Source organism: Rhamphochromis longiceps, linkage group LG12 (assembly GCF_057381845.1).
Source record: "Rhamphochromis longiceps isolate RC_006_pf linkage group LG12, R_longiceps_female_GT1.1, whole genome shotgun sequence".
Classification (NCBI taxonomy): Eukaryota; Metazoa; Chordata; class Actinopteri; order Cichliformes; family Cichlidae; genus Rhamphochromis; species Rhamphochromis longiceps.
This window is the reverse complement of record NC_140568.1, coordinates 39,644,040-39,668,715: the sequence shown is the minus strand read 5'-3', so window position 1 is coordinate 39,668,715 and position 24,676 is coordinate 39,644,040. Positions and strand designations below refer to the sequence as shown.

At 40.4% G+C, this 24,676-nt stretch overlaps 1 protein-coding gene across 1 annotated transcript in view; it reads left to right on the top strand.

The window, feature by feature from the left end:
* Nucleotides 1-106: 106 nt before the first annotated feature.
* Nucleotides 107-24,676, top strand: part of susd2 (sushi domain containing 2) — a 35,259-nt gene continuing 10,689 nt past the window's right edge. The window contains exons 1-13 of the mRNA XM_085426291.1: nt 107-188; nt 334-532; nt 858-1,006; nt 9,223-9,574; nt 10,372-10,573; nt 11,077-11,162; nt 11,261-11,529; nt 12,075-12,218; nt 13,017-13,169; nt 13,597-13,848; nt 14,587-14,865; nt 15,179-15,355; nt 23,568-23,664. Of these exons, the coding sequence (XP_085282417.1) occupies nt 122-188; nt 334-532; nt 858-1,006; nt 9,223-9,574; nt 10,372-10,573; nt 11,077-11,162; nt 11,261-11,529; nt 12,075-12,218; nt 13,017-13,169; nt 13,597-13,848; nt 14,587-14,865; nt 15,179-15,355; nt 23,568-23,664 (2,426 nt within the window). The 5' untranslated portion in view covers nt 107-121. The remainder of the gene's footprint in view (nt 189-333; nt 533-857; nt 1,007-9,222; nt 9,575-10,371; nt 10,574-11,076; nt 11,163-11,260; nt 11,530-12,074; nt 12,219-13,016; nt 13,170-13,596; nt 13,849-14,586; nt 14,866-15,178; nt 15,356-23,567; nt 23,665-24,676) is intronic.

Genomic DNA, 24,676 nt, shown 5'->3' with positions numbered 1-24,676 from the left:
TGTTACTAAAGTCGAATACTTAATTTTGTTTGCTACCTCAAATGACCTTTGGCAGACTTTCAGCCAAAGATGGTGTAACACAGGCAGGAGCGTGAACGTTATTTTGTTGTCCAAGCTAAAGATGAGGGGAAACTGTAAGATATTTTGTCTCAGTGGGCTTCTTATTGTTTTCTCATATAACACAGCTGGTAAGTCATTTTCAAAGTTTTTCATTAGACAGATAATCAGAAATTATGCGCACCCTGTAATGGAATGCGGCTGTGCTGTTGTAATATAAAGTCGATATATATTTTGAGGTATGAAGTGCAAATATTTTTTGTTACTATTCATTAGGTCAAACGTGCAGGGGACGCTGTGGAGATGTACTGGAGAAGTGCTCCTGCCATGATACCTGTATGTCTTTGATGAGCTGCTGTGCAGACTACAATCAGTCCTGTTTCCAGGTGATCCCTTATTCCAGCTCCATGCTGGGCGGAAAAGCGCTCAGGATCCTCGGATTGGACCTTCATCCCCATGGGCAGCTTCTCTGCAGGTGTGTTTTTGTAGTATAAGAGTGTAATTTTAAGGTCAGAGATATTTTACTAGGATTTAGATGGCATTGTGGGTAATTAGCCAGATCTCAGCAAACTGATGGGAAATGTGGGGCGGAAAGTGCTTTACCTGTGCTGAAAGGTGGTCTAAGATGTTAACATAGCTTACTAAACTGTGAAGGTGAAAGGTTTGGCGTTTATGTTTATACACTAAGCATGAACGGAAGCTAAGGTTTGTAGTCAGATTTCACTAGTCTCTCTATATTTGTGTTTTCCATCTGAATCACACAGTTCTTGTTACTAATAAATTGTGTTCTTTTTTTTCAGGTTTAAAGGTGAAATTTTACGTGATGGATTTATTGATGCTGAGGGCCGTGCATACTGTATTTCTCCTCTATTGTATGAGACAGGTTGGATACCATTTGATGTCTCAACAGATGGTATTAAGTTTGACAGATCTGCACAGTATTTCTCAGGTAAGCTGCTGAAATATAAAGCTGTTTATTAGGGGTGCAACGATACCCAAAATTCACGGTTCGGTTCGGTACTTTGGTGTCACGATTCGATATTTTTTCGATACAAAAAAATGTTCATGCCTTTTTAATTTGTCATTTATTAAAATTATATATATATATTTTAACTCAAAAGTACAGTTTTTAAATTTAATGTTGCTGAAACAAAAGTAATTAAAAAAATAAATATATCTCAGGGCTCTCAAAATTTCAAAATCCCTGGTAGCCCTTCGGGCAGGGACTCTTCAGTTTTTGGTAGCCCAAAATAAATGTAAGTAGCCCGAATAAAAAAGAGAGCAATTTTTTGATTGATGTTTTGTTTCCTTTACAATATTATATATTAAAGTATAATATTGTAAAGGAAACAAAACATTAATCAAAAAATTGTTGAAAAACAAATTACAACATTGTACAAAAATTACAATCATCAACTCAAATACTTGGTTCTAATTGAACAGAAATTTCTATGAACTTGTAAGAACTGTGTAGGACATGAATCAGTCTGTGTCAGATCCTGAATTTGAAATTTCCACTGAAGTCACGGGTAAGAGACAAGTGGAACCAAGATCTAGGCCATTTGCTTTTTGAAGTTTGCAAAGACTGCTAAATTTTGCCAGTGGTAGTTCACTCTTTGCAACATAGTACGCTGTTCTAAACAGATTTTTCAGGTTTATTTTTAGTATGTTATTTGCAATTGGTGTTTGTTCTGGGAAAGATATTGCAGACTGAGCAATAATGCATTTCTTGCATTTCTCATGGGTTCTAATGGGGGCCTTTCTTAAAATGACTGGTCCCAGTAACAAAGGCGCTTGTCGACTCAGAAATCGAGAGAAAACCAACAACACATCCGGCAGAACATTATGTTATTTACACGGGTGCACATAAGTGGTCCGCATGTGCGCATTCGCTGTCAAAATAAAAGACGCGCACCAGATAAGAAGTTGCAACGCGCGTTTGCGTCCATATAAAAAGCACTGTTTTTGTCCGCCGCTAGAGTGGGATTTTCACGGCACATTCCACACCACATCTCTGTGCGTTCATCATTTGTTTGAAGCCAGCTCACCTCCTGCAACCACTTTTCCGAGAATACGTGCTTCTTTTGTGGTTCGGACTCCTTCTGACATTTGTTTGGAGGTGGAGGAACACCAAAGTAATTGCTTAAAGGAGCTTGCTTCTTCGACATCTTTAAGAGTTCTAAACTTAAAGAGTCTGTCCTCCTCCAGAAAATCTTATGTATGCAAACAGGCGTTGCAACTTCATATCTTGTGCGCGTTTTTTTTTTAAAATTTTGACAGCGAATGCGCACCTGCGGACCACTTATGTGCAGCCCCGGTTATATAGCTCATCATATCGCAGCCACAGAAATTATTTTGTCCATGAAACCATAAAGCTGCACTTTCTTTTTGCCTTATAGTCTGATTTGTCATAACTTTTCCGTTTTGTGGTAAGCTTTTCTTTGGCTGTCACTTCTTCACCCTGACCTGTCTTATTTGGCTCAGCAGAACTAAAATATATATCCTGCTGCTTTTACACACACACACACACACACACACACACACACACACACACACACACACACACACACACACACACACACACACACACACATAACGCTCAGCGATTCTCTGCGCGATCAACCTCTCACATGTTTAAGCTGCGGGAGATTTCACTTGTCATGTTTGCATAGTAAGCTAACGATTGATAGGAGGATGTCAGAGGAATTGGTGCGCAAATTATCATCACTCACAGATCAGTGCTGTCGCTCTCTATACACAGTTAGCGCGATTGCAAAGTGAAAGCAAAAAACAAGCGCAAATTCAAACGCGATTTCAATATGTCACATATTGACAATGGCTCGCCGATGCCAATGACATAATTACCCAGCTACATTTCCGAAAGAATGCAAAATCATTGGCATATATTTTTCCTTCCTACAATAGCCCAAAGGGCAGGGCAGAGATAGATTTTGGTAGCCCGACTGGAAAAATCGCTAGCTCCGGGATGTCGGGCTAGCGATTTTGCAAGCCCTGTATCTGATTGAGGAATCACTCATCTTTGGAAAAGAGAGTTTATTACAGAGAAATGGCTCTTTCCAAAATAAAAGCAATACTATACGCTTGTCCTGGGCTATATTCTCAGCAGCATAACGTAGAGGGTCAGGGCTGTTCGAGGTTCTGTTTGTACAGTTATGTTTTGTTTATGTTGCCATAGTGATGGGTGACCCCTGCGACGGTGTGTCCTTCCGGGGTCAGAGGGCGCCCTGTGTGTTGTTGTTGTTGCCGTGCTGAGCAGTTAGCTAGCGGCAGTGTTCTTCTGCAGATGTCAATAAACGGCTGTGCTCCCTGGCTAGCTCACGGGAAGCAAGACTGCCTTCAAAAAGGGACTCATAATGATTGTTTTTCATGCTTTGATTTGCCACAACATGGCAAATCATGTGCTAACGGCTGTCTAAATGACTCGGGTAAAGTTTGTAGCATGCATGCTTGTTGTTTTTGTCTGCTTCCACTTGTCTTTGCACTAGGATGATGTCGGCGTAAATGTGCAGTCATATTTGTTGTGTTCCCACTAGTGCTGTCAGCGTTGTGTCGTTGAAATGATGTTAACGCCACAACATGGCAAATCTCCGTTAATGAGCTATCCCTGATCGCCCAGTGCGTGGGGCTAGACGGCCAACACGTTAACGAGCTAACTGTGCTAACGCACTAGTTCCCACCCATGTAATTGAGCATTGCGTGGCACATCCAACATACTGTTTTACTTTAGTCCATGACACGCTTACCTTCAGGGTCATGTATCTGATTCAGGAATCACTCATCTTTGGAAAAGAGAGTTTATTACAGAGAAATGGCTCTTTCCAAAATAAAAGCAATACTATATGCTTCTCCTGGGCTATATTGTCAGCAGCATAATGTAGCGGGTCAGGGCTGTTCGGGGTTCTGTTTGTACAGTTATGTTTTCTTTATGTTGCCATAGTGACGGGTGACCCCTCTCGCTGCGACGGTTTGTCCTTCCGGGGTCAGAGGGCGCCCTGTGTGTTGTTGTTGTTGTTGTTGCTGCTGCTGCTGTGCGGTTGCCACACTGAACAGTTAGCTAGCGGCAGTGTTCATCTGTAGATGTCAATAAACGGCTGTGCTCCCTGGCTAGCTCACAGGAAGCAAGACCAAACGACACCTCCGTCTCCTCCTTGTTTGTGAATCATGTGCTAACGGCTGTCTAAATGACTCGGGTAAAGTTTGTAGCACTTCTCCTAGCACTAGGATGATGTCAGCGTAAATGTGCAGTCATATTCGTTGTGTTCCCACTAGTGCTGTCAGCGTTAATGTCATTGAAATGAAGTTAACGCCACAACACGGCAAATCTCCGTTAATGAGCTATCCCTGATCGCCCAGTGTGTGGGGCTAGACGGCCAACACGTTAACGAGCTAACTGCGCTAACACACTAGTTCCCACCCATGTAATTGAGCATTGCGTGGCACATCCAACATACTGTTTTACTTTAGTCCATGACACGCTTACCTTCAGGGTCATGTATCTGATTGAGGAATCACTCATCTTTGGAAAAGAGAGTTTATTACAGAGAAATGGCTCTTTCCAAAATAAAAGCAATACTATACGCTTGTCCTGGGCTATATTCTCAGCAGCATAACGTAGAGGGTCAGGGCTGTTCGAGGTTCTGTTTGTACAGTTATGTTTTGTTTGTTGCCATAGTGATGGGTGACCCCTGCGACGGTGTGTCCTTCCGGGGTCAGAGGGCGCCCTGTGTGTTGTTGTTGTTGCCGTGCTGAGCAGTTAGCTAGCGGCAGTGTTCTTCTGCAGATGTCAATAAACGGCTGTGCTCCCTGGCTAGCTCACGGGAAGCAAGACTGCCTTCAAAAAGGGACTCATAATGATTGTTTTTCATGCTTTGATTTGCCACAACATGGCAAATCATGTGCTAACGGCTGTCTAAATGACTCGGGTAAAGTTTGTAGCATGCATGCTTGTTGTTTTTGTCTGCTTCCACTTGTCTTTGCACTAGGATGATGTTGGCGTAAATGTGCAGTCATATTTGTTGTGTTCCCACTAGTGCTGTCAGCGTTGTGTCGTTGAAATGATGTTAACGCCACAACATGGCAAATCTCCGTTAATGAGCTATCCCTGATCGCCCAGTGCGTGGGGCTAGACGGCCAACACGTTAACGAGCTAACTGCGCTAACGCACTAGTTCCCACCCATGTAATTGAGCATTGCGTGGCACATCCAACATACTGTTTTACTTTAGTCCATGACACGCTTACCTTCAGGTTCATGTATCTGATTGAGGAATCACTCATCTTTGGAAAAGAGAGTTTATTACAGAGAAATGGCTCTTTCCAAAATAAAAGCAATACTATATGCTTCTCCTGGGCTATATTGTCAGCAGCATAATGTAGCGGGTCAGGGCTGTTCGGGGTTCTGTTTGTACAGTTATGTTTTCTTTATGTTGCCATAGTGACGGGTGACCCCTCTCGCTGCGACGGTTTGTCCTTCCGGGGTCAGAGGGCGCCCTGTGTGTTGTTGTTGTTGTTGCTGCTGTGCGGTTGCCGCACTGAACAGTTAGCTAGCAGCAGTGTTCATCTGTAGATGTCAATAAACGGCTGTGCTCCCTGGCTAGCTCACAGGAAGCAAGACCAAACGACACCTCCGTCACCTCCTTGTTTGTGAATCATGTGCTAACGGCTGTCTAAATGACTCGGGTAAAGTTTGTAGCATGCATGCTTGTTGTTTTTGTCTGCTTCCACTTCTCCTAGCACTAGGATGATGTCGGCGTAAATGTGCAGTCATATTCGTTGTGTTCCCACTAGTGCTGTCAGCGTTAATGTCATTGAAATGAAGTTAACGCCACAACACGGCAAATCTCCGTTAATGAGCTATCCCTGATCGCCCAGTGTGTGGGGCTAGACGGCCAACACGTTAACGAGCTAACTGTGCTAACACACTAGTTCCCACCCATGTAATTGAGCATTGCGTGGCACATCCAACATACTGTTTTACTTTAGTCCATGACACGCTTACCTTCAGGGTCATGTATCTGATTCAGGAATCACTCATCTTTGGAAAAGAGAGTTTATTACAGAGAAATGGCTCTTTCCAAAATAAAAGCAATACTATACGCTTGTCCTGGGCTATATTCTCAGCAGCATAATGTAGAGGGTCAGGGCTGTTCGAGGTTCTGTTTGTACAGTTATGTTTTGTTTATGTTGCCATAGTGATGGGTGACCCCTGCGACGGTGTGTCCTTCCGGGGTCAGAGGGCGCCCTGTGTGTTGTTGTTGTTGTTGCCGTGCTGAGCAGTTAGCTAGCGGCAGTGTTCTTCTGCAGATGTCAATAAACGGCTGTGCTCCCTGGCTAGCTCACGGGAAGCAAGACTGCCTTCAAAAAGGGACTCATAATGATTGTTTTTCATGCTTTGATTTGCCACAACATGGCAAATCATGTGCTAACGGCTGTCTAAATGACTCGGGTAAAGTTTGTAGCATGCATGCTTGTTGTTTTTGTCTGCTTCCACTTGTCTTTGCACTAGGGTGATGTTGGCGTAAATGTGCAGTCATATTTGTTGTGTTCCCACTAGTGCTGTCAGCGTTGTGTCGTTGAAATGATGTTAACGCCACAACATGGCAAATCTCCGTTAATGAGCTATCCCTGATCGCCCAGGTGGGGCTAGACGGCCAACACGTTAACGAGCTAACTGTGCTAACGCACTAGTTCCCACCCATGTAATTGAGCATTGCGTGGCACATCCAACATACTGTTTTACTTTAGTCCATGACACGCTTACCTTCAGGGTCATGTATCTGATTCAGGAATCACTCATCTTTGGAAAAGAGAGTTTATTACAGAGAAATGGCTCTTTCCAAAATAAAAGCAATACTATATGCTTCTCCTGGGCTATATTGTCAGCAGCATAATGTAGCGGGTCAGGGCTGTTCGGGGTTCTGTTTGTACAGTTATGTTTTCTTTATGTTGCCATAGTGACGGGTGACCCCTCTCGCTGCGACGGTTTGTCCTTCCGGGGTCAGAGGGCGCCCTGTGTGTTGTTGTTGTTGCTGCTGTGCGGTTGCCGCACTGAACAGTTAGCTAGCGGCAGTGTTCATCTGTAGATGTCAATAAACGGCTGTGCTCCCTGGCTAGCTCACAGGAAGCAAGACCAAACGACACCTCCGTCTCCTCCTTGTTTGAGAATCATGTGCTAACGGCTGTCTAAATGACTCGGGTAAAGTTTGTAGCATGCATGCTTGTTGTTTTTGTCTGCTTCCACTTCTCCTAGCACTAGGATGATGTCGGCGTAAATGTGCAGTCATATTCGTTGTGTTCCCACTAGTGCTGTCAGCGTTAATGTCATTGAAATGAAGTTAACGCCACAACACGGCAAATCTCCGTTAATGAGCTATCCCTGATCGCCCAGTGTGTGGGGCTAGACGGCCAACACGTTAACGAGCTAACTGCGCTAACACACTAGTTCCCACCCATGTAATTGAGCATTGCGTGGCACATCCAACATACTGTTTTACTTTAGTCCATGACACGCTTACCTTCAGGGTCATGTATCTGATTGAGGAATCACTCATCTTTGGAAAAGAGAGTTTATTACAGAGAAATGGCTCTTTCCAAAATAAAAGCAATACTATACGCTTGTCCTGGGCTATATTCTCAGCAGCATAATGTAGAGGGTCAGGGCTGTTCGAGGTTCTGTTTGTACAGTTATGTTTTGTTTATGTTGCCATAGTGATGGGTGACCCCTGCGACGGTGTGTCCTTCCGGGGTCAGAGGGCGCCCTGTGTGTTGTTGTTGTTGTTGCTGTGCGGTTGCCGCGCTGAGCAATTAGCTAGCGGCAGTGTTCTTCTGCAGATGTCAATAAACGGCTGTGCTCCCTGGCTAGCTCACGGGAAGCAAGACTGCCTTCAAAAAGGGACTCATAATGATTGTTTTTCATGCTTTGATTTGCCACAACATGGCAAATCATGTGCTAACGGCTGTCTAAATGACTCGGGTAAAGTTTGTAGCATGCATGCTTGTTGTTTTTGTCTGCTTCCACTTGTCTTTGCACTAGGATGATGTCGGCGTAAATGTGCAGTCATATTTGTTGTGTTCCCACTAGTGCTGTCAGCGTTAATGTCATTGAAATGAAGTTAACGCCACAACACGGCAAATCTCCGTTAATGAGCTATCCCTGATCGCCCAGTGCATGGGGCTAGACGGCCAACACGTTAACGAGCTAACTGCGCTAACACACTAGTTCCCACCCATGTAATTGAGCATTGCGTGGCACATCCAACATACTGTTTTACTTTAGTCCATGACACGCTTACCTTCAGGGTCATGTATCTGATTCAGGAATCACTCATCTTTGGAAAAGAGAGTTTATTACAGAGAAATGGCTCTTTCCAAAATAAAAGCAATACTATACGCTTGTCCTGGGCTATATTGTCAGCAGCATAATGTAGCGGGTCAGGGCTGTTCGGGGTTCTGTTTGTACAGTTATGTTTTCTTTATGTTGCCATAGTGACGGGTGACCCCTCTCGCTACATCACATGAAAACCAAAATAATTCCAAACGCCAGATCTGAATGAGGGTGGGGGAGGTTCAATTTGCCATGTTGCAAGGAGAGCTTAACTTCTGTCTCGCTAGTTTGCCCTGCGCTCTTCCTTCTGACAATGCTGTCTGTGTTGAACGCTCAGTGGATCTGCGCTTGACAGTGCAGCCTAGGCGGAGTAGTCGAACGCAGATTCACTGAGCGCTCAACACAGACAGCATCGTCAGAAGGAAAGTTGATAAAATAAATTACAAATTTTGTATTGTTCGATACATATGCGTACCGAACCGAAAGCACTGTATCGAACGGTTCAATATCGATACGAGTATCGTTGCACCCCTACTGTTTATGTCCTGTCTCTAAACTGATCGATATCTAAACCTTTTGGGGTATTAACTGTCTATTAGGTTGATTTAGAAACTATAGAAAATATTTTAAGTGCTATTTAAAGAAGACTTCATTGCAGATACAGTATTTTAATTCCCACTTCCCCAACTAGATATTGGCCAGTGTGAAAAAATTAAATAATATAGACCCATTTTGCAATTATTCATGCTGCTTCCAATACATTATTAAAACTGTTGCTACAACTTGTGAATTACAATTAAATTTGTTGTGTTTAACTATCAGTCCATCCAAGTAAAGCAGATCCTGCTTATAAAGTTACCCTGGGGAATGCAACGCAGTGGCAATACTACGGCACGCCGAATGTGGCAGGACGACTTGAGTTCACTTGGAATAGTTCTTTGATCAGTGCAGAGAAGGTCAACATAGAGCTGTGGGGTTACAGAGAGTTTAAAGCAAAAGAAGAGACAAATGCATCAGCCCTTTTAGAGGCAGAGCTGCGGTATCTGTATTCTCTTGGAAGAAATCTGACCAACACTGGTGCCTTCAGCTTCATCCCTGAGCCCAAAGAGGACTACTCTGACTGGGAGTTGGGCAATATCCGCATTACTGCGAGTTCTAACGTGGAAGGAGCAAGGTATCTATAATACATATCAGGCATTGGACATGTCATATTTAAACATTATTTTGTCCCATATTTGTAAAATCTTGCTATAATGCTAACAATTTTGCATCCTTTTCATAGTTGTTAAAATTCTAGGAATAAGGTGAAAAAATGTGAACTGAAACTATTATGCTAATTTCAATTTCTGTATTGTTATTCTTGCATGACTCCCAGGTCAAAATAACCTTTGTTGTTATACTGGCCATCATTTGCCATGACAGCTCCTCAGTCTTTAAGGCCATCTTAAGGCTTTCTTCTGATTGGCAGCCCCTCACAGGCAAAAGATTTGAGCAGCAAGTGGGAGTGGCTTCTGTACTTACAACCAAAGCTCTGTGACTGAAATGGAGAAAAACATTGTCTGAAACAAAGAGGCTTAGCCTTTTTTTTGCTCAAACTTACGCTGACCTCAGTGTTCAAAACTGTGGCCATATTTATTATTAGCATCCACCACTGGAACAGTGTATTTATGAACATGGATGACAATAAGAGGTTCATCTTAAACGTATAGTTTTATATCTGTCAGATATCAGAAAGAGGTTATTTGGATTTAATCTGATCATAAAATGTGCCTGGCTTTAAAAACTTAGATTTAAGGTGACTGTCTTTGTAATAACCAAAGTTTTTATTTAAGGTTTGACATTTGGATTGATTGTAAACCTTGTCTACAACCCTTCATCATTGCAAATGTCTGCTAGCATCTGAAACGCGAGGATCTACTACTGTTTTCTGTTTTTATTTGTACCAAAATCACAGTTTTGTTTATAACACAGAGATGTACAAGGCCTCTGGAGTGGAGGCCACGTGTTGGCCTGGCACCTGGAGCAGGCTTTCAGAGAAAACTCTGCAGCCTGGGCACACAATAAGTGTCTGAAATGGGATGTGCTGGAGGAAAACCTGCCAAACTTCCTGAATGAACTCATCGACTGTCCTTGCACACTGGCTCAGGCCCGAGCAGATACAGGCAGGTTTCATGTGAGTACATGTACCTCAGCGAATCCTCAAATAATATCTGTACAGATTGTGTGTCACATGGTCAGATACAGTAGAGCATAAGACTCCTGTACTGGATTGCCTTTCTTCAGTTGTTCTAGACTGAAGTCTACATACCCTTACCGTTAGTAAAAGTATATTTACATCATGTCCTTAGGGATTAATAAAGGATTCTGATTTACAGCTTAAAAAATCCCAACTAAGAACCTTTACTGTTCTGAACTGTTTTTAAAAGGAAGCTGTTCTTTAGTATTCTCAGGGTTACGGTTAGTAAGGCTAATAAGGGTGGAAATTAAAAAGATAGCATGGATTTTGGATTTTGTTCTCCTCTGTCTTTTTGAAAATATTTCTAATCTTGTTCTGTTAAATTGTCAGTCTGGCTGATTTGTGCCTCTGTAGTGGACTGCGAGGGTAACATTGTCAAGGCCTGTTAAAGATTTACACCGGTCATTGTTATTTATTTTCCATCCATTTTGCCGTTTCAGACTGATTATAGTTGTGACATTGAGAGGGGGAGTGTGTGCACTTACCACCCAGGTTGTGTCCACTGTGTCCGAGCAATTCATGCCAGGTAGGCGTGGCATAATCAATAAAAAATCAAGTTTTTAGAAATGTAAAATTGAAATACGCTTTTCCTTTTTATTGCGATTTTTGTTTTATTATTTATAGTCCTATCCATGGATCAGGGCAGCAGTGCTGCTATGACAGCACAGGTTCTCTGGTGCTGACTGGAGACTCAGTTGGTGGAAGCACCCCAGACAGGGCTCACGACTGGGGCTCGCCACCCTACATTAAACCCCCACGGGTGCCAGGGTATTCCCACTGGCTTTATGATGTCATGAGCTTCTATTATTGCTGCCTGTGGTCCCCACACTGCCATATATACTTAAAACGTCGACCTTCAAGTGGGTGTCAAAACTACCGACCACCAAGAGCAGGTGAGACGACTCTTCAGTCAAGTCATATGTCTTTATTTAATTCATAGATGGGAATGAAAAGTGGGTATCAAGACCTGATAAAACCGTTTTTATTTGAGTCTTATATCAGAATTATTGACTAGTTAATTTTGTTGTTTAACTTCAGTAAGTAAGTCAGCTATATAAAAATGTGTCTTATACTGCATACTGCAGTAGTAAGTATCTTTTTTTTAAAAAGTCAAACATCCTCATTTATTGCTAAAATAAATAGGCCCACACTGAGTGTTTGTTAATCTTTATCCAAATACTTCTGTCTTCCTTGAACCTTATAATATATTCTGCAAACGGTCATTAGAGCAGCAGGTTACATAAGATTGGTTTGCAGGTAAAGTAAATGAATGACAGAATATTGCTGAGAGTTAAAATGTGAAAAACAAAAAACTGACTCCATCTCATTAGTTTAAAAACAACATTGCAACCTCTATGTTGATATTAGAAAAGCTCTGCGAGAGATGAGAAATAATTATGTTTGTGGGCATCGCTGCTTTTTTCTCAATGCCTCGCAGGTGTCGTCCTCGGGGATCCACATTTCATAACGTTCGATGGCCTTAGGTACACTTTCAATGGCAAAGGAGAATATTACCTTGTGTCGTCACCAGCAAAAGGCCTGAGTGTTCAGGCCAGAACAGAACAGGTGAAACTTAAGAACGGTGAGTCCACGTTTGAGGTGAATGGCCTGTCTGAATCCACTCTTTGATCCCCATGGTGTGCCTCTGGAATTTGCCCACGCATACTGACCTTAACATCGCGTGACGCATTCTGTCTTGTTTTGCATGCACTGTTCCTCTTAATGTTTTACACACTGAGAGGAAGCAAACTAAGCCCCTAGTTTAAGAGAATGCACTAGTGCTACAAAATGACAGCCTTGTTTTTTACTCAGTGCTTCTTAGAGTCAGATGTGTTGAAGAAGAACAGATGTTAGCTTCGCTCGTTAGAATTTTTTCCAAGTCATTATATAAGAGCCATGGGCCAAGTGACTTGGAAAGCCAGATGCCATTAATAGTCCCCTCATTAGATCAATGTAGACAAACATCTGGATTATTTGAAACGGCAGAGACTTAAAGTCAACCTTTATTTCTTTTTTCTTTTTTTTTAAATACATTTATATTATTACTCTGGTTACAAATAAGAGTTAGTAAGAGCCAAAATCTAAGGCCCTCCTGAAACGCACCATGTTTTTTTTTTCTACTCTTGGCCCTGTCTGATGTCATTAAGAGGGACTGTCCCAAATAGGGTTCTAATATCTTAAGCACAGAGTTCTGACTGTGACCACAGGAGCAGAAAAAATTGCTTGTTTCTGGCAGAGGATGAAACGAGTGTTTGTACCGAGACCCAACATAAGATAAACAAGGAGCTGTAAATTATGTTAATTGAATGATAGGTCCCCTTTTATGTTGACTTCAGAGTACATAATGCATATTTAAAATGTAATTATGTCCAAAAACAAGGTACTTTGGCCAAAGCCACACGGCTGTCGTCAGTGGCTATGAAACAGGATGCATCAGATGTCATTGAGGTGCGTGTAGCAGGGGCCCATCTTCAGGTGCTGAGGAACCAAAACATCCTACCATTCACTGAACAGAGATGGATGGACCTACATGGTGAGGTGCTTTAGATTCTCCTGACTTGGTTAAAGCTCTGATAAAAATCGTTACACTTTTATTACCCAAAGTTACATCAAAAGAAGGATCTTAATTATTAACAAAGTAACTTTAATAAAATAAAAACTCTGATTTTGGAGGTGATCTTTTGTGATTTCCTGTCATTACTGTGCATTCCTCCAACAGTTTATTCACTGCTTTTTGTTCTCATACTTTTTTCGTGCTTTCTTGCTTACATGTTAAGGTTTGCCTGTTATGTGATGCAAAGCCTGCAGACAGTTATTGTTTAGGATGATAAAACACAAGTTTTTTAAAATTTAAACCATGCCTTGTACATATTTTAGTTGCTCAGTTTTTTGTTTTATTGTTACATTTATTAAACTGGAACCGTTTGTTATAAACTCATGGATGAATCTATGTTTTCTAGGAGTGTATGTGTTCAGCCCCAGTCCTGGGAATGTGACTGTAATCTTTTCCTCCGGTGTTGGCGTGAAGGTTCGTCTGTATGAAGGAACCATGGATGTGACCATGCTGCTTCCAGGAGAGTTTTACAACCACACCCAGGGTCTCCTTGGCTCAATGAACTCTGACCCGTCAGATGATCTGACCATCCAACTCGGAGAAGTCATCTCCTCAGCTGATGCCACGTTGGAAGAAATCTTTACCTTTGGAGCCAGCTGTAAGTAAGAGAGCCTGTTGTTTGTGAAACAGCAGAAAATCAATCACATTGAGCAAACGCTGACAACCAGTTATCAATCGAAAACACTAAATGTGCTTATGAATCATTTTGTTTTTGCGAGCTCTTTTCTGTGTTTACAAAGGCAAAAGGAATATAAAGATTTGCTAATAATCCCCACATCAAATCGGTTTTTTCAGCGTTTTAATAAAAGGACTACATATTTGGCTCAATTTATGATAAATGTTTTGAGAGTGCACAGAAGGAGAATATGCAAGTTTTAAGTTAGCCTTAATAGATTTTAGAGAGTGAGCAAGTAAAAGCACATAAATTGGTGCTTTTCAGTTGTTACAGATCCTTAAAAACTAGTGAACAGCTGACATACAATTAACCGTTTAACTGATTTCATGTGCTGTTTTAACTGAAACAGACACTCAAAACAAAACGACAGCATGTATTTGACTCTGCTCTGGGTTTTTTTCTTGCTTACATATTGTGTACTTCTAATTCTTTACTTTTCATACCACATTCTAGAAAATAATCAGTTTCATCCAAGGTTTAAAAATAGTTGTTTTTTTATTCAGAGATATGTCCCCTATATGTTACAGACCTTTAGTTTCACCATTTATAAGCCGTTTTGTTAAGTCCAAACCTAAATGACAGTGTGTAGTAATTTCACAAATATACTTGTATGGTTTTTGTTTTTTAACCAATGAAAATATTGTGTGTTTCTGCCCATAGGGAACATTTCAAAGAATTCCTCCCTTTTCACATATGATTCAGAGCACCTTTTGGATATGTATAATATCCCACCGAGCCATGACCCCACTTTTGTTCCAGCTTTTTCTCTACCCGAGAGCCTTGATGACCCTTTGGTGGCAGACATGTTGACGATGTGTTATGGAGAAGGTTCACAGTTTTGTAAATATGATACCCTGACGACTCGGGACCTCACAGTGGGAAATGCCACACTCAAGGCCTACCAGAAACACCAAGCCCTACTGCACGCCCTGAAACCAGGTACCACAGGAAATAAGAGGAAGCCTATTCATATGTAGTTTGTGATTACATGTTTATTCTTACTGTTTCATTTTAAATAAAACTGAGTATCTGAACAACACTGAACACCAGTGTTGTTACGTAGAAAGGATTATACATCACATTATGCCATAAGAAAACCTACCGGTAATAAGAGAAAATATTAGTTTTGGAAAAATTTTTATAGTCATACATCTGAAAATACCCCCCCCCCCGTATATATATTTTTTAACCTTTTCTTTTGTACTTGGCAGAGCACAATGAAATGATAGTTTAGTGTGTTATTCTTCCTTAGTGGTGTCTTGTGGCTGGCTTCCCACACCAAGGAATGGGAGGAAGAACGGGACTGATTACCTGGAGGGGAGCACTCTAAGCTTCGCCTGCAACAAAGGCTACATAATGTATGGATCTGCAGAGCGCACCTGTCTGGGTGATGGGACCTGGACAGGAGATCAGCCCTTCTGTATTACAGGTACGCTCTAAAAGTAAAGCCATAATAAACAAGAAGCTCTCTGAGAACGCAAATCTCTGCTGAGGCAGGGCACTCTGTGGGCAGTATTCACCTTTAGTCGAATTGAAATTGTTTACATTTCTTGTTTTTATACACACTTTAAGAAGTTTATAATTTAAAATAAATCTAATTTTGTTGGATTTTTGACCCCACTCTACACCCCTGCAAAATTTGATCAGATATCATGCAAAACTTTTTGAGCTATCATGTTTACAAACAGATTAATGACATGCGGGCGCGCACACACACACACACACACACACACACACACACACACACACACACACACACACACACACACACAATACAGTATATCCTTCTTGGCGGAGGTAATGAATAGCTTTCTGTGTTTGGTAAAATGAGTTCAGCGGATATGAATGTGAGAAAAGCAGCAATAATATGATCCAGTACTATATAACTATTGCAGACATTATTAATGAAAATCTCTCTTCCAAATGATTCATGAGCTGTCTTTTTAAGACAAACAAGTGTGTTGATGATCTGAACAGAATCACGTGCATTTGATCAATTTTTTTTATGTCTTTAAAGATGGGAGATGGTGGATATTTCAAAACAGTTCCCATTGGCAACAGAGTTCAGTGCCACATGTCTGAAAAACATTTAGAAAAAAAAGAAGTCTCACTTTCTTTGTGATAGATTCCATATCTCAAACTCTTTGTAACTCCCTGCCGGCTGAGTCTTGTAGCATGATGTATACTGTCATTGGCACTGAAGTATAATATAATTTAGACTGGAGGGAAAAATGTGAACGCTGTAATTTCTCTGTCAGTTTAAACTTACACGTTTTGTGCTCCACAATTGGTAGCAGCTTCCTCTTGAAATTGAGATGACTGGTGAATCTCTTTCTTGTCATGCAGTCTTTTGGACAGCAAAGATTACATAGACTTGGCTCGCGGTTGCTCATGCAGACCTTCAGTAACAAAGCTACAAACGTCTGAACTTGAACGGGCTCGGCTTTGTGTCTGTGAATTAGAACCACCTGGAACCATCTAATGCTTTCATTCATCACCTCATCTAAGAACTCAAAATGAGTATTGTAGTTTTAAGCTGATGCCATCAGATGGCAGTATTTCCAATTGAATACTCTTAGTGTGGTCAGTACCAGTTCTCCCAGTATGTCAAGATTCGTACAGCATCAGAATTCATTTTGCAGCCTGATAACCAGAATGTTTTTTTTTCTGGTAACTTTAACAGAGTTTTTATTTTCTATGCTCTGAAAAAAGCCTCACACATATGCACAGCCAAGCTGCTTCCAATTAAAATCATTTTAATAACCTTTTTTTTTTTCCTTTTTGTTTTGCCTTTTTTGGCTCTACAGATGAGACAAATGTGTGAGCAACAGTTTATCTCACAAATATATATATTCACGCAGTATGCCCTGTTTGTTTGCATACTGCTTGTAATGCATGTACTTTCTGTAGTATGTGTTCAGTATATTCTTTGTAACATCAGTCGCAGAGTTTATGGAAGTAAAAAGAAAGTGAGCTGGAACGCAGGCCCAGTATAATGTGTTTGTGACAGAGCGGGTTAATGCCTCATTTTGTGGAAATAAATGGTTGGTTTTAAGAAAACAACTGGCAATGACATTTGTATTGCAGTTAAATTAAGATTTGATGAAATGGTGCATCTGAGAAGTGATGAAGCAGAGAATCGAAAGCGCTTAACTTCTCATCCACCTCTGCTTTCGTCCTTTCGTGGCCTCACTCCTGCCCTCCATCCTTTCCTCGTTATAACCACAAACACAGACTTCCTCTTGATAGTGATCGGGGATAAATGAGCTTCACTGAAAAGATTTGGAGTCCCTTGTAACAAACAGCTTGGTACAGCTGGATACAATTGATCCAAACTCAATTATTAGCATATTGGTTTCATAACGTGGTTATCTAGAGCAGAACTGTTTAGAAATGTTTGTTATTAAGCCTGGTGATATCTCTTTGTTTTTCTCTACATCTGTTATTTTGCTTTCTTTTCACAGCGATCTCCTTTCTGACTTTTTTGCTAAGGTTTCATCTTAATTATTATTACATTATCCATAATTGGAAAATACCATGCATATCCCTTTTCTGACTACTTGAACTTGTGCGACTGTGATGGATGACTCTCCTTCGGTGTGTCAAAAACTCAATTTGAATTTTATTTGGGAGAAGAAGAAGAACTTTTGGGCCTTCAATTGTCACAATTAGGATTGGTGGTGAGCAAAGATTGTGGGCGAAGAGCACAGTAGTGCTACTGACCCCTGGGGAGCGAAGTCATGCTGCGAAAGCTTGCAAATGTTGGAAAAAATGACAAGAATTCTCCCGGTCAGGCTCCTGACCTGATGGGCTGCCTGTGGCCTTAGACACTGTGAACTTTTCCACTGTTGAAAAACTGCTGGGTCATTGCAGTAGAGCGGTGATGTTCATCAACACTAATGTCAAGTTAGTTTGAAACAGGCTTTATACTTTGTTGAAGTTTTGGACACATTCCTGCTATACTTCTCATCTCTTTATGGGCGCAGAGTGCTCATAAAGGCCACGTGGTTTTATTTGTTTTTATGGTGCAAGATGTGGAAATTGTTGATTGTAGCTTGTGCTGTCTCTCTGACAGATAGGTGCACAAATAAACAGTCATATTCTGTGAGGTAGTGCTTTAATGTGACCGTTCTACACGGGCGTACACACATACACACACAAAGGTGGGCCTTTTTAGCCTTGTGGAAAATGATTATATTTGCTGTGGCACTCTCGTTACACAAATCAGAGCTAACAACTGCAAACATGACCTGAGGTTCGGAATGGCAGGTGTTGCATGAGCTGTTACCTCCGCCATTCGAATGTGACCTCTAACCAAGTAAACATACTAAATACAGACAGAGCTGGAGACGCCCTGGTGGATCTCGCCTCCTCCCCTTAAATGAATCACTGCAGCACGATGTGCAGGCTGAACAGTTGCAGAATTGGAGTCACAGCTGAGATGAAAAGGCTGTGCCGCTGAACAACAAATGTGACCACATCCAGTTTGACTTCTTCTCTGAGTCACTTTAATGAGTTGCTGCTGAAATGTTGCCTGCTATCAGCAGAGGTGACAGTAAGTCCTTTCCATCAAAAGTGGATCTCTGTATGAATTTTCCCATCACTAAAATCCCCAGCTATTTGAGATGGATGCTGTACTTGTCGGCGTGCTTTTTTAGCCATTTTAGAGTTTAGGTAGTGGTGGTGCAGTGTGTTGTGAGGATAATGTTAATATCTTCTGCTAGAAAGATGGGAGTGTTGGAGAAGTGAAGGTGGAGTTTGGACTGAAAGTCCTCTGAGTGCTTTTGATCTCACGACTGACAGGGCTGTGAGAGACTTACAAGGTCCTAGAGCTTACTAGCATTGCTGTGCCTTGTCACGGTCTTCTGAAAAACAATACCCCTGGTTGAGTATCAAATGCATACCAATAACAGGTTTGGCCCACCTTAATGGCCTTATAATATTAATACAGTTTCTTGCGTAGAGGGGAAGAAAGTGATTAAAGGGAAGGTGACAGCTGCCAGAAGGGGATCGAGCAATTTTCATAGGGAGTAGTGACGTGGGTTGCAAGACAAAGCCTCACTCAATTTACTCGCTGTGGTTCTCTCTTAGATTCCCCTGAGATAGTGCAGCTGAGCATTGAGAGAGAGGCAAAAGTGGTTGGTAAATTCAGGTTGCGTAGGAGAATGAGAATTGAAATGCCAACCAGGGACAGCTCGAGACCTTAAAACCAGTCATGTTGCTCACATTTTAGTGTCTTGCTTGTGGCCATTTCTGTCACTGAAAGTCTCTAGTTGATAAATTCCACTTAGCAGGCTTTTTCACCTCTGTTATATTTTAATTTTGAGTTCAAGTTACATTTAATTCAAATTAATTCAACATTCAATTAAAAATGAACACAAGAATGTGAAGTCAGCAGTGTTGAATGTTGAAACATTTGACATGTGTTGTTTCACACTGTGCTGAGCAAGATTAGAAGAATTGCAGCAAGTACTTCATATGACCTTCAAACCGCATTTTTCTAACTGTTAGTATCATACGCAGTAGAAAAGATGGACGTGTACTATTGCATTACCCACTGGTTTGTAAAGTCCTGTTACAAAGCCACAGTTTCATTATTTTCACCTCAGCCATCTTGATATATAGAAACCAGATGTGATGAGTGCGGGGTGGATCTGACTGTGAAACTTCAGTTATTGATTTGTGACTGGCAAGTGACGAGCAGAGATGGGCAGTAACGCATTCCGATTACTTTTTTCAAGTAACGAGTAAAATAAGGGATTACTATTGCAAAAACGGTAATTAGATTACTGTTACTTTCCCGTAAGCACGCTGCGTTACTAAAACCGTGATTTTTTTTTTTTTGCGAGAATGTCTCATGACAGTGACGTAAGCGAGTGCGACGTTCGTGACAACAGCTGTGTGCAGATCAACAATGGATAATATATTGAGTGCGGGAGAGAGTATGAGCATGCAGCGTTTAAAGCGTGGAAGTACTGACCTTACTTTGAGTTTGATTCCATAAAAAGTGACAAAAACATTAGCGTCCATTGTGCGTGGGAAGAAAACTTCTTTTTACAGCGAAAAAACCTCCCCAAAACTTCCAAGCAAGCACCGAGTGCGCTACGACGTGATGGGGAATTCACAGAGAAACTTGCGGATTCTTCAACTGACCGCGGCACACCTGCACCAGGGTAAACCTCCGCCTACCCCGCTCCAGCTTTACAGGTGAAAATAGAGCAACAGGACCGCTAGTGTTTGATTTTATTTATTTTCTGCTGTGTTTTACTTGCAAAAGAGACTTTTCCATTTGATTACATTTTGTATGATGGATTATGCAGAATTGGGCTGAAAAATCTATTGCTTTATCACCTATTCAGGTTGTAAATCGTGTTTTTAAAAGTAATTAATTACTTTTGAAAATGAGTAATCAGTAAAGTAACGGGATTACTTTTTTGGGGAAGTAATTAGTTACTGATTACTTTTTCAAGTAACTTGACCAACACTGGTGACGAGTCCACCAGCATGAACAGATAAGCCTCTTATGACTCTTAGAATGACCATAATTTACAAAAATAACTTATTGTTCTATTCACACATGTCACAGACATTGTGGTGGATGATCTGCTTCAGCTCATCTAAGAGCAGGTGTATGACAAAAAGGTTAGGTTCTGCTGATGCACAGCACTGGTATTTGCCTTTTCCTTAACCAAATAAGATGCATTCAGATGTAACATTGCCATTTTTCACCAGCTTTCCCCCCTGTGCTGCCGTCATGAAGACAAGATCACTTCTGGTTTTAAAACATCCACTTGCATGAAGCTCATAAGATACTTACTGATTTTTCTCCATCTTCATCTTCTTCATCTTCTTTACCTTCTCCAACAGTATGTGCGTAAGTGCAAGTAAAGGAAAAAATGTCTGATTTTTTTCTTTTAGAATGTAATGTGTGCTTTCACCTGCTGTTTCTAGTATTTGATGGACAAATAAAATCTCATACTTGAGTTATTGAAACTCTAGTCAACAAAACAGGTTAATAATTATTTTAAAAAACAGTGAATCTTCTTTAGATCTAATGAAAACCTCTTTGGAGGTCGCCATTATGCATGAAAAACCCAGTCAAAGGAAAACAACAGAACCATTTCTGTTTTGTTTGTGTGTTCAAGGCTTTATTTTCAAAGGAGATTTTGTACCAATCTGTATTGTTACTCTGTAGCCACTGATTTGTGCAATCAACATCTACTTCACAAGCTACTCTACTTTTTCTGCTAAGTAGAGAAAAAATGGGCAAGAAACGAGTACAAATGCAAGAAATTGAGGAGTGGATGTAACATAAATATATTAAAAAAAATTCTGTGTTAAAACATACACATATGCTGTAGATGTCGATGCAACTACAACTACAACTGCTGTAATTTTGTGTTCAAAATCACATTTTTAAATGCCAGATGATTGACAAGCAGTGTTGTTAGTTAGCGCCTACCTTACTTTTTGTCAGTGCGGTGATGCAATGCAGGTTTTTTTTGTTTTTAATTTTGTACAGGGAACCTATAATGACAAAAGTTTCAATCATATACATGTTTCAGATTCCAAGAATATTTGCACCTGTCAGAATAACAAGAACAAGAAACGTCTTTGCTATTACCAAGGAGAGAAAAGTCAACAGAATGATTTTGAGATGGTATCAGCAATGACAGAAAAAAAAGGAAAACCCAGAAACTTATCTCTATGTTAAGAAAAGCTTTATGCATTAAGAACATAGCTCAAGGGTGTCCGGGTGTGTTAGCGACTAGCAATTTCTTTCAGAGATAAAGACAAAGGAGTGCATTTTAATCAGTCCAAGCCATTATGAACTCATAAATATTCTGAGGTTGAATTGATAATATGTAACATATAATTTCATCTGTTTTCACTGTAGGATAGGTGAAGCAGGTGAGGGATACTCTCTGTCAAACCCTGTGATATTTATCATGTGTTTATTTCATCTCAGTGGAAATGTGATGCTTTCAACCTGAGTGCTGTTGCTCACTGTGGGTTTATTATTTGATCAGTGAAATTTGAGTGGACTAACCAGATTGATTTTAATGGTAAAGATTATTACTATACTGGGAGCATGTGGAGGACTAGCATTCAGTCGTTGTGCAGAAGTTCGATGTCAGTCCTGCTGCATCCAGATCTGATCCATTGATATTAACACAGAGTAGTTTAGAAGCTTGTGAAGCTATTAGTACATTGTCAGTGTGCATCTCGGTGTAGTTCTTTATTAGCTTTAGTTGTGCCTTGGTTTTTTGTGTTTTGTTTTTTTTTTCACACAGCTGAGGTTATTTTTAAGGACCAGCATCACACTTAACATGTGCTCAAATGAAGACTCAAATAGAAAGTCGTATAGTTCATTTGTGCTTGCCAATTCCCAAAGGAACATTTTAGATTTTTTTAATTTAATCACAGTATCACCTAAACAAGTGCGCACAATTTAGAGTCAAGTTATTTTTTTAAGCCAGGTTTATCATTTTAGTTTTGTTTAAGCCCGTTGGTATGTTTAAAAACTGCTACACTGCCTAGTAACTGTTGCTTTCTGGCTAATTGGCCAATCATACTTTTTTTAAATATTTTATGAATTGGTTTAGATGAGAAAATACCTGCGATTTGTTTTTTATATGAATGGCATACATAACAAAGTGATTCGTTAGAACAAAATGAAACAACAATAAGCTTTCTAATATGAGCACAGTGTTTGCCTGTTTAGCACAAAGGAAATTGTCAAATCTGATGATTCTCTTTGGTTCATATTCACTTTATACTGACTCACCATGCCCATGTTAAAATTCATAGGACAGTCTTTTTAATTCTGTACTTTATGTGTCTGTAGACCACTTGGCACTGTCCACTTGGTGCATTTATTCTTGTCTTGCTGTTACAACGGTTACTAACCCCTTCATTCTAGTTATTGTAATAAAATGTTTTGTATATCCAGTTAAATATTAAAGATCAAGGCTTCAGCATTTTAGCGTATTTTCCTGTTGTCATTTTCCTCTGTATACATACTGTCATCAGTTCCCTGCTGTAAAAATAAATACACTTTTTCAGTGTTAATATTACCAAAGTCTTTGTAGATTAAGTGTGCCTGATATGTCACCACAATGTTGAAGAACCAAACTGTCAAAAAGCAAGTGGGGGACTTTTATATTCAGTGTACCAGTTGGATGAATAATAGATTTTTAACACTGTGAGCAAAATTTATGTTGTGTGGGGAAAGAGTACTTTCTTTTTCTTTTTCACCCAAAATCACCCTGAGCCTGACACTATTTATAGTGCTCACCAGACTTATTTGTCTGGTGAGCACTATAAATAAATCTTGTACTACTTAATAACCATTTATGCCTCTGTGTGTGCTTCCTCGGCCACTCAACCAGTCCTTGGACACATAAACGTTCACTATATATGTAACAGTTTAGCCCAAAAAAGGACTTTTAGTCATTCATCATTTGTCACTGTTTATAAAGTTTCTAAGCTTGTGCTGAGATCTTAAAACAAGCTCACTGTTTTACAAACTCTTGATGTTGTTGATACTCCAAATAATAAAGTTGCGATGGGTGCATGACTGTTCTGAAGGATAAATAGTTTATAGCAGTGTTTAACTACATTCTTGTGATTTCTCACAGACGATAAAGTGGGCTTTGTTCTCGGTGCTGTTGGTTCCCTCTTAGCACTCGTCACTGTGGGAATAATAATCAGTCTACAAAACAGGAAACAAAAAAGGTGAGATGCTCATGATTTGCTACACATGAAAATCAATATTTTTGTGCTTATGCCACTAAAAGTAATATAGGACACAAGAAATATAAAAAAGGTATGGCAGTGTTAGGAGTCACAGTGCTCTTCACAGCATTAGCAGCAGTTCTGCTGCAGCTTGATTTTCTGTTTCTCTTAATTAGATTTTTTTTTATGAAAAGATGAATTCTCATTTTTTCACTGGATTCTTTTTGATTTGAGAGGTACAGTGTTGGTATCCACCAAGTTTTATTATGTTACAACAGTAAGTTTATGTTTATAGTGTGAAAAAAAGGTAAGATTACTTCACTAAAAAGTATGAGTAAATGGAAGAGCATGTTTCTACTCTACCAGTATTCAGACTGTATTCTTGATGTCTGATTAATTAATTTGTATTGTAGTTCCTAAATATTCCTTTCTATTGTCTCTGAGTCTATTTAGAGTTCTTGATTTCTTTCTTCCATTTCTGTGTCCATGTTCTGTCTTCAGTGTCATCATGTTTGTTTACCTTCAGTCTCGCTAGTCTGTTATCTCTGTGTTTACTCCTTCCCTGAAGCTAGTTTTGAGTCTGGAATCTGGGGCTGTGTCCCAATTCAGGGTCTGCACACTTGAAGTACGCGCACTACGCATACTACGTACGGTGCGTACTATAAGTACGAGAAGTGCGGAAGTGAGAGGCTTGTGAAATGGGACGGTATACACTTCGTCGCGCTGTTCAGGTTGCCTAGCAACCATGATACTAACCGCGAGACACGTTACATACAGCTTTGTTTGACAGAAATGAAGGAGAAAAATGTTTTGTTGGTCATTCATTTTTGTCATGACATAACTTTGATTAGTTGAGTATCTGAGGCTGAGACCACGGGACTGTAAAACATGATTGTTGGGCTTCATTTCTGTGCTGAACAGTCATTTAAGATTAGTTAGTAAATAACAATTAGTTAATGTTGTTCATGAGACTAAAGTCATCTCACTGTGGTAATGTAATATGGCCAATATA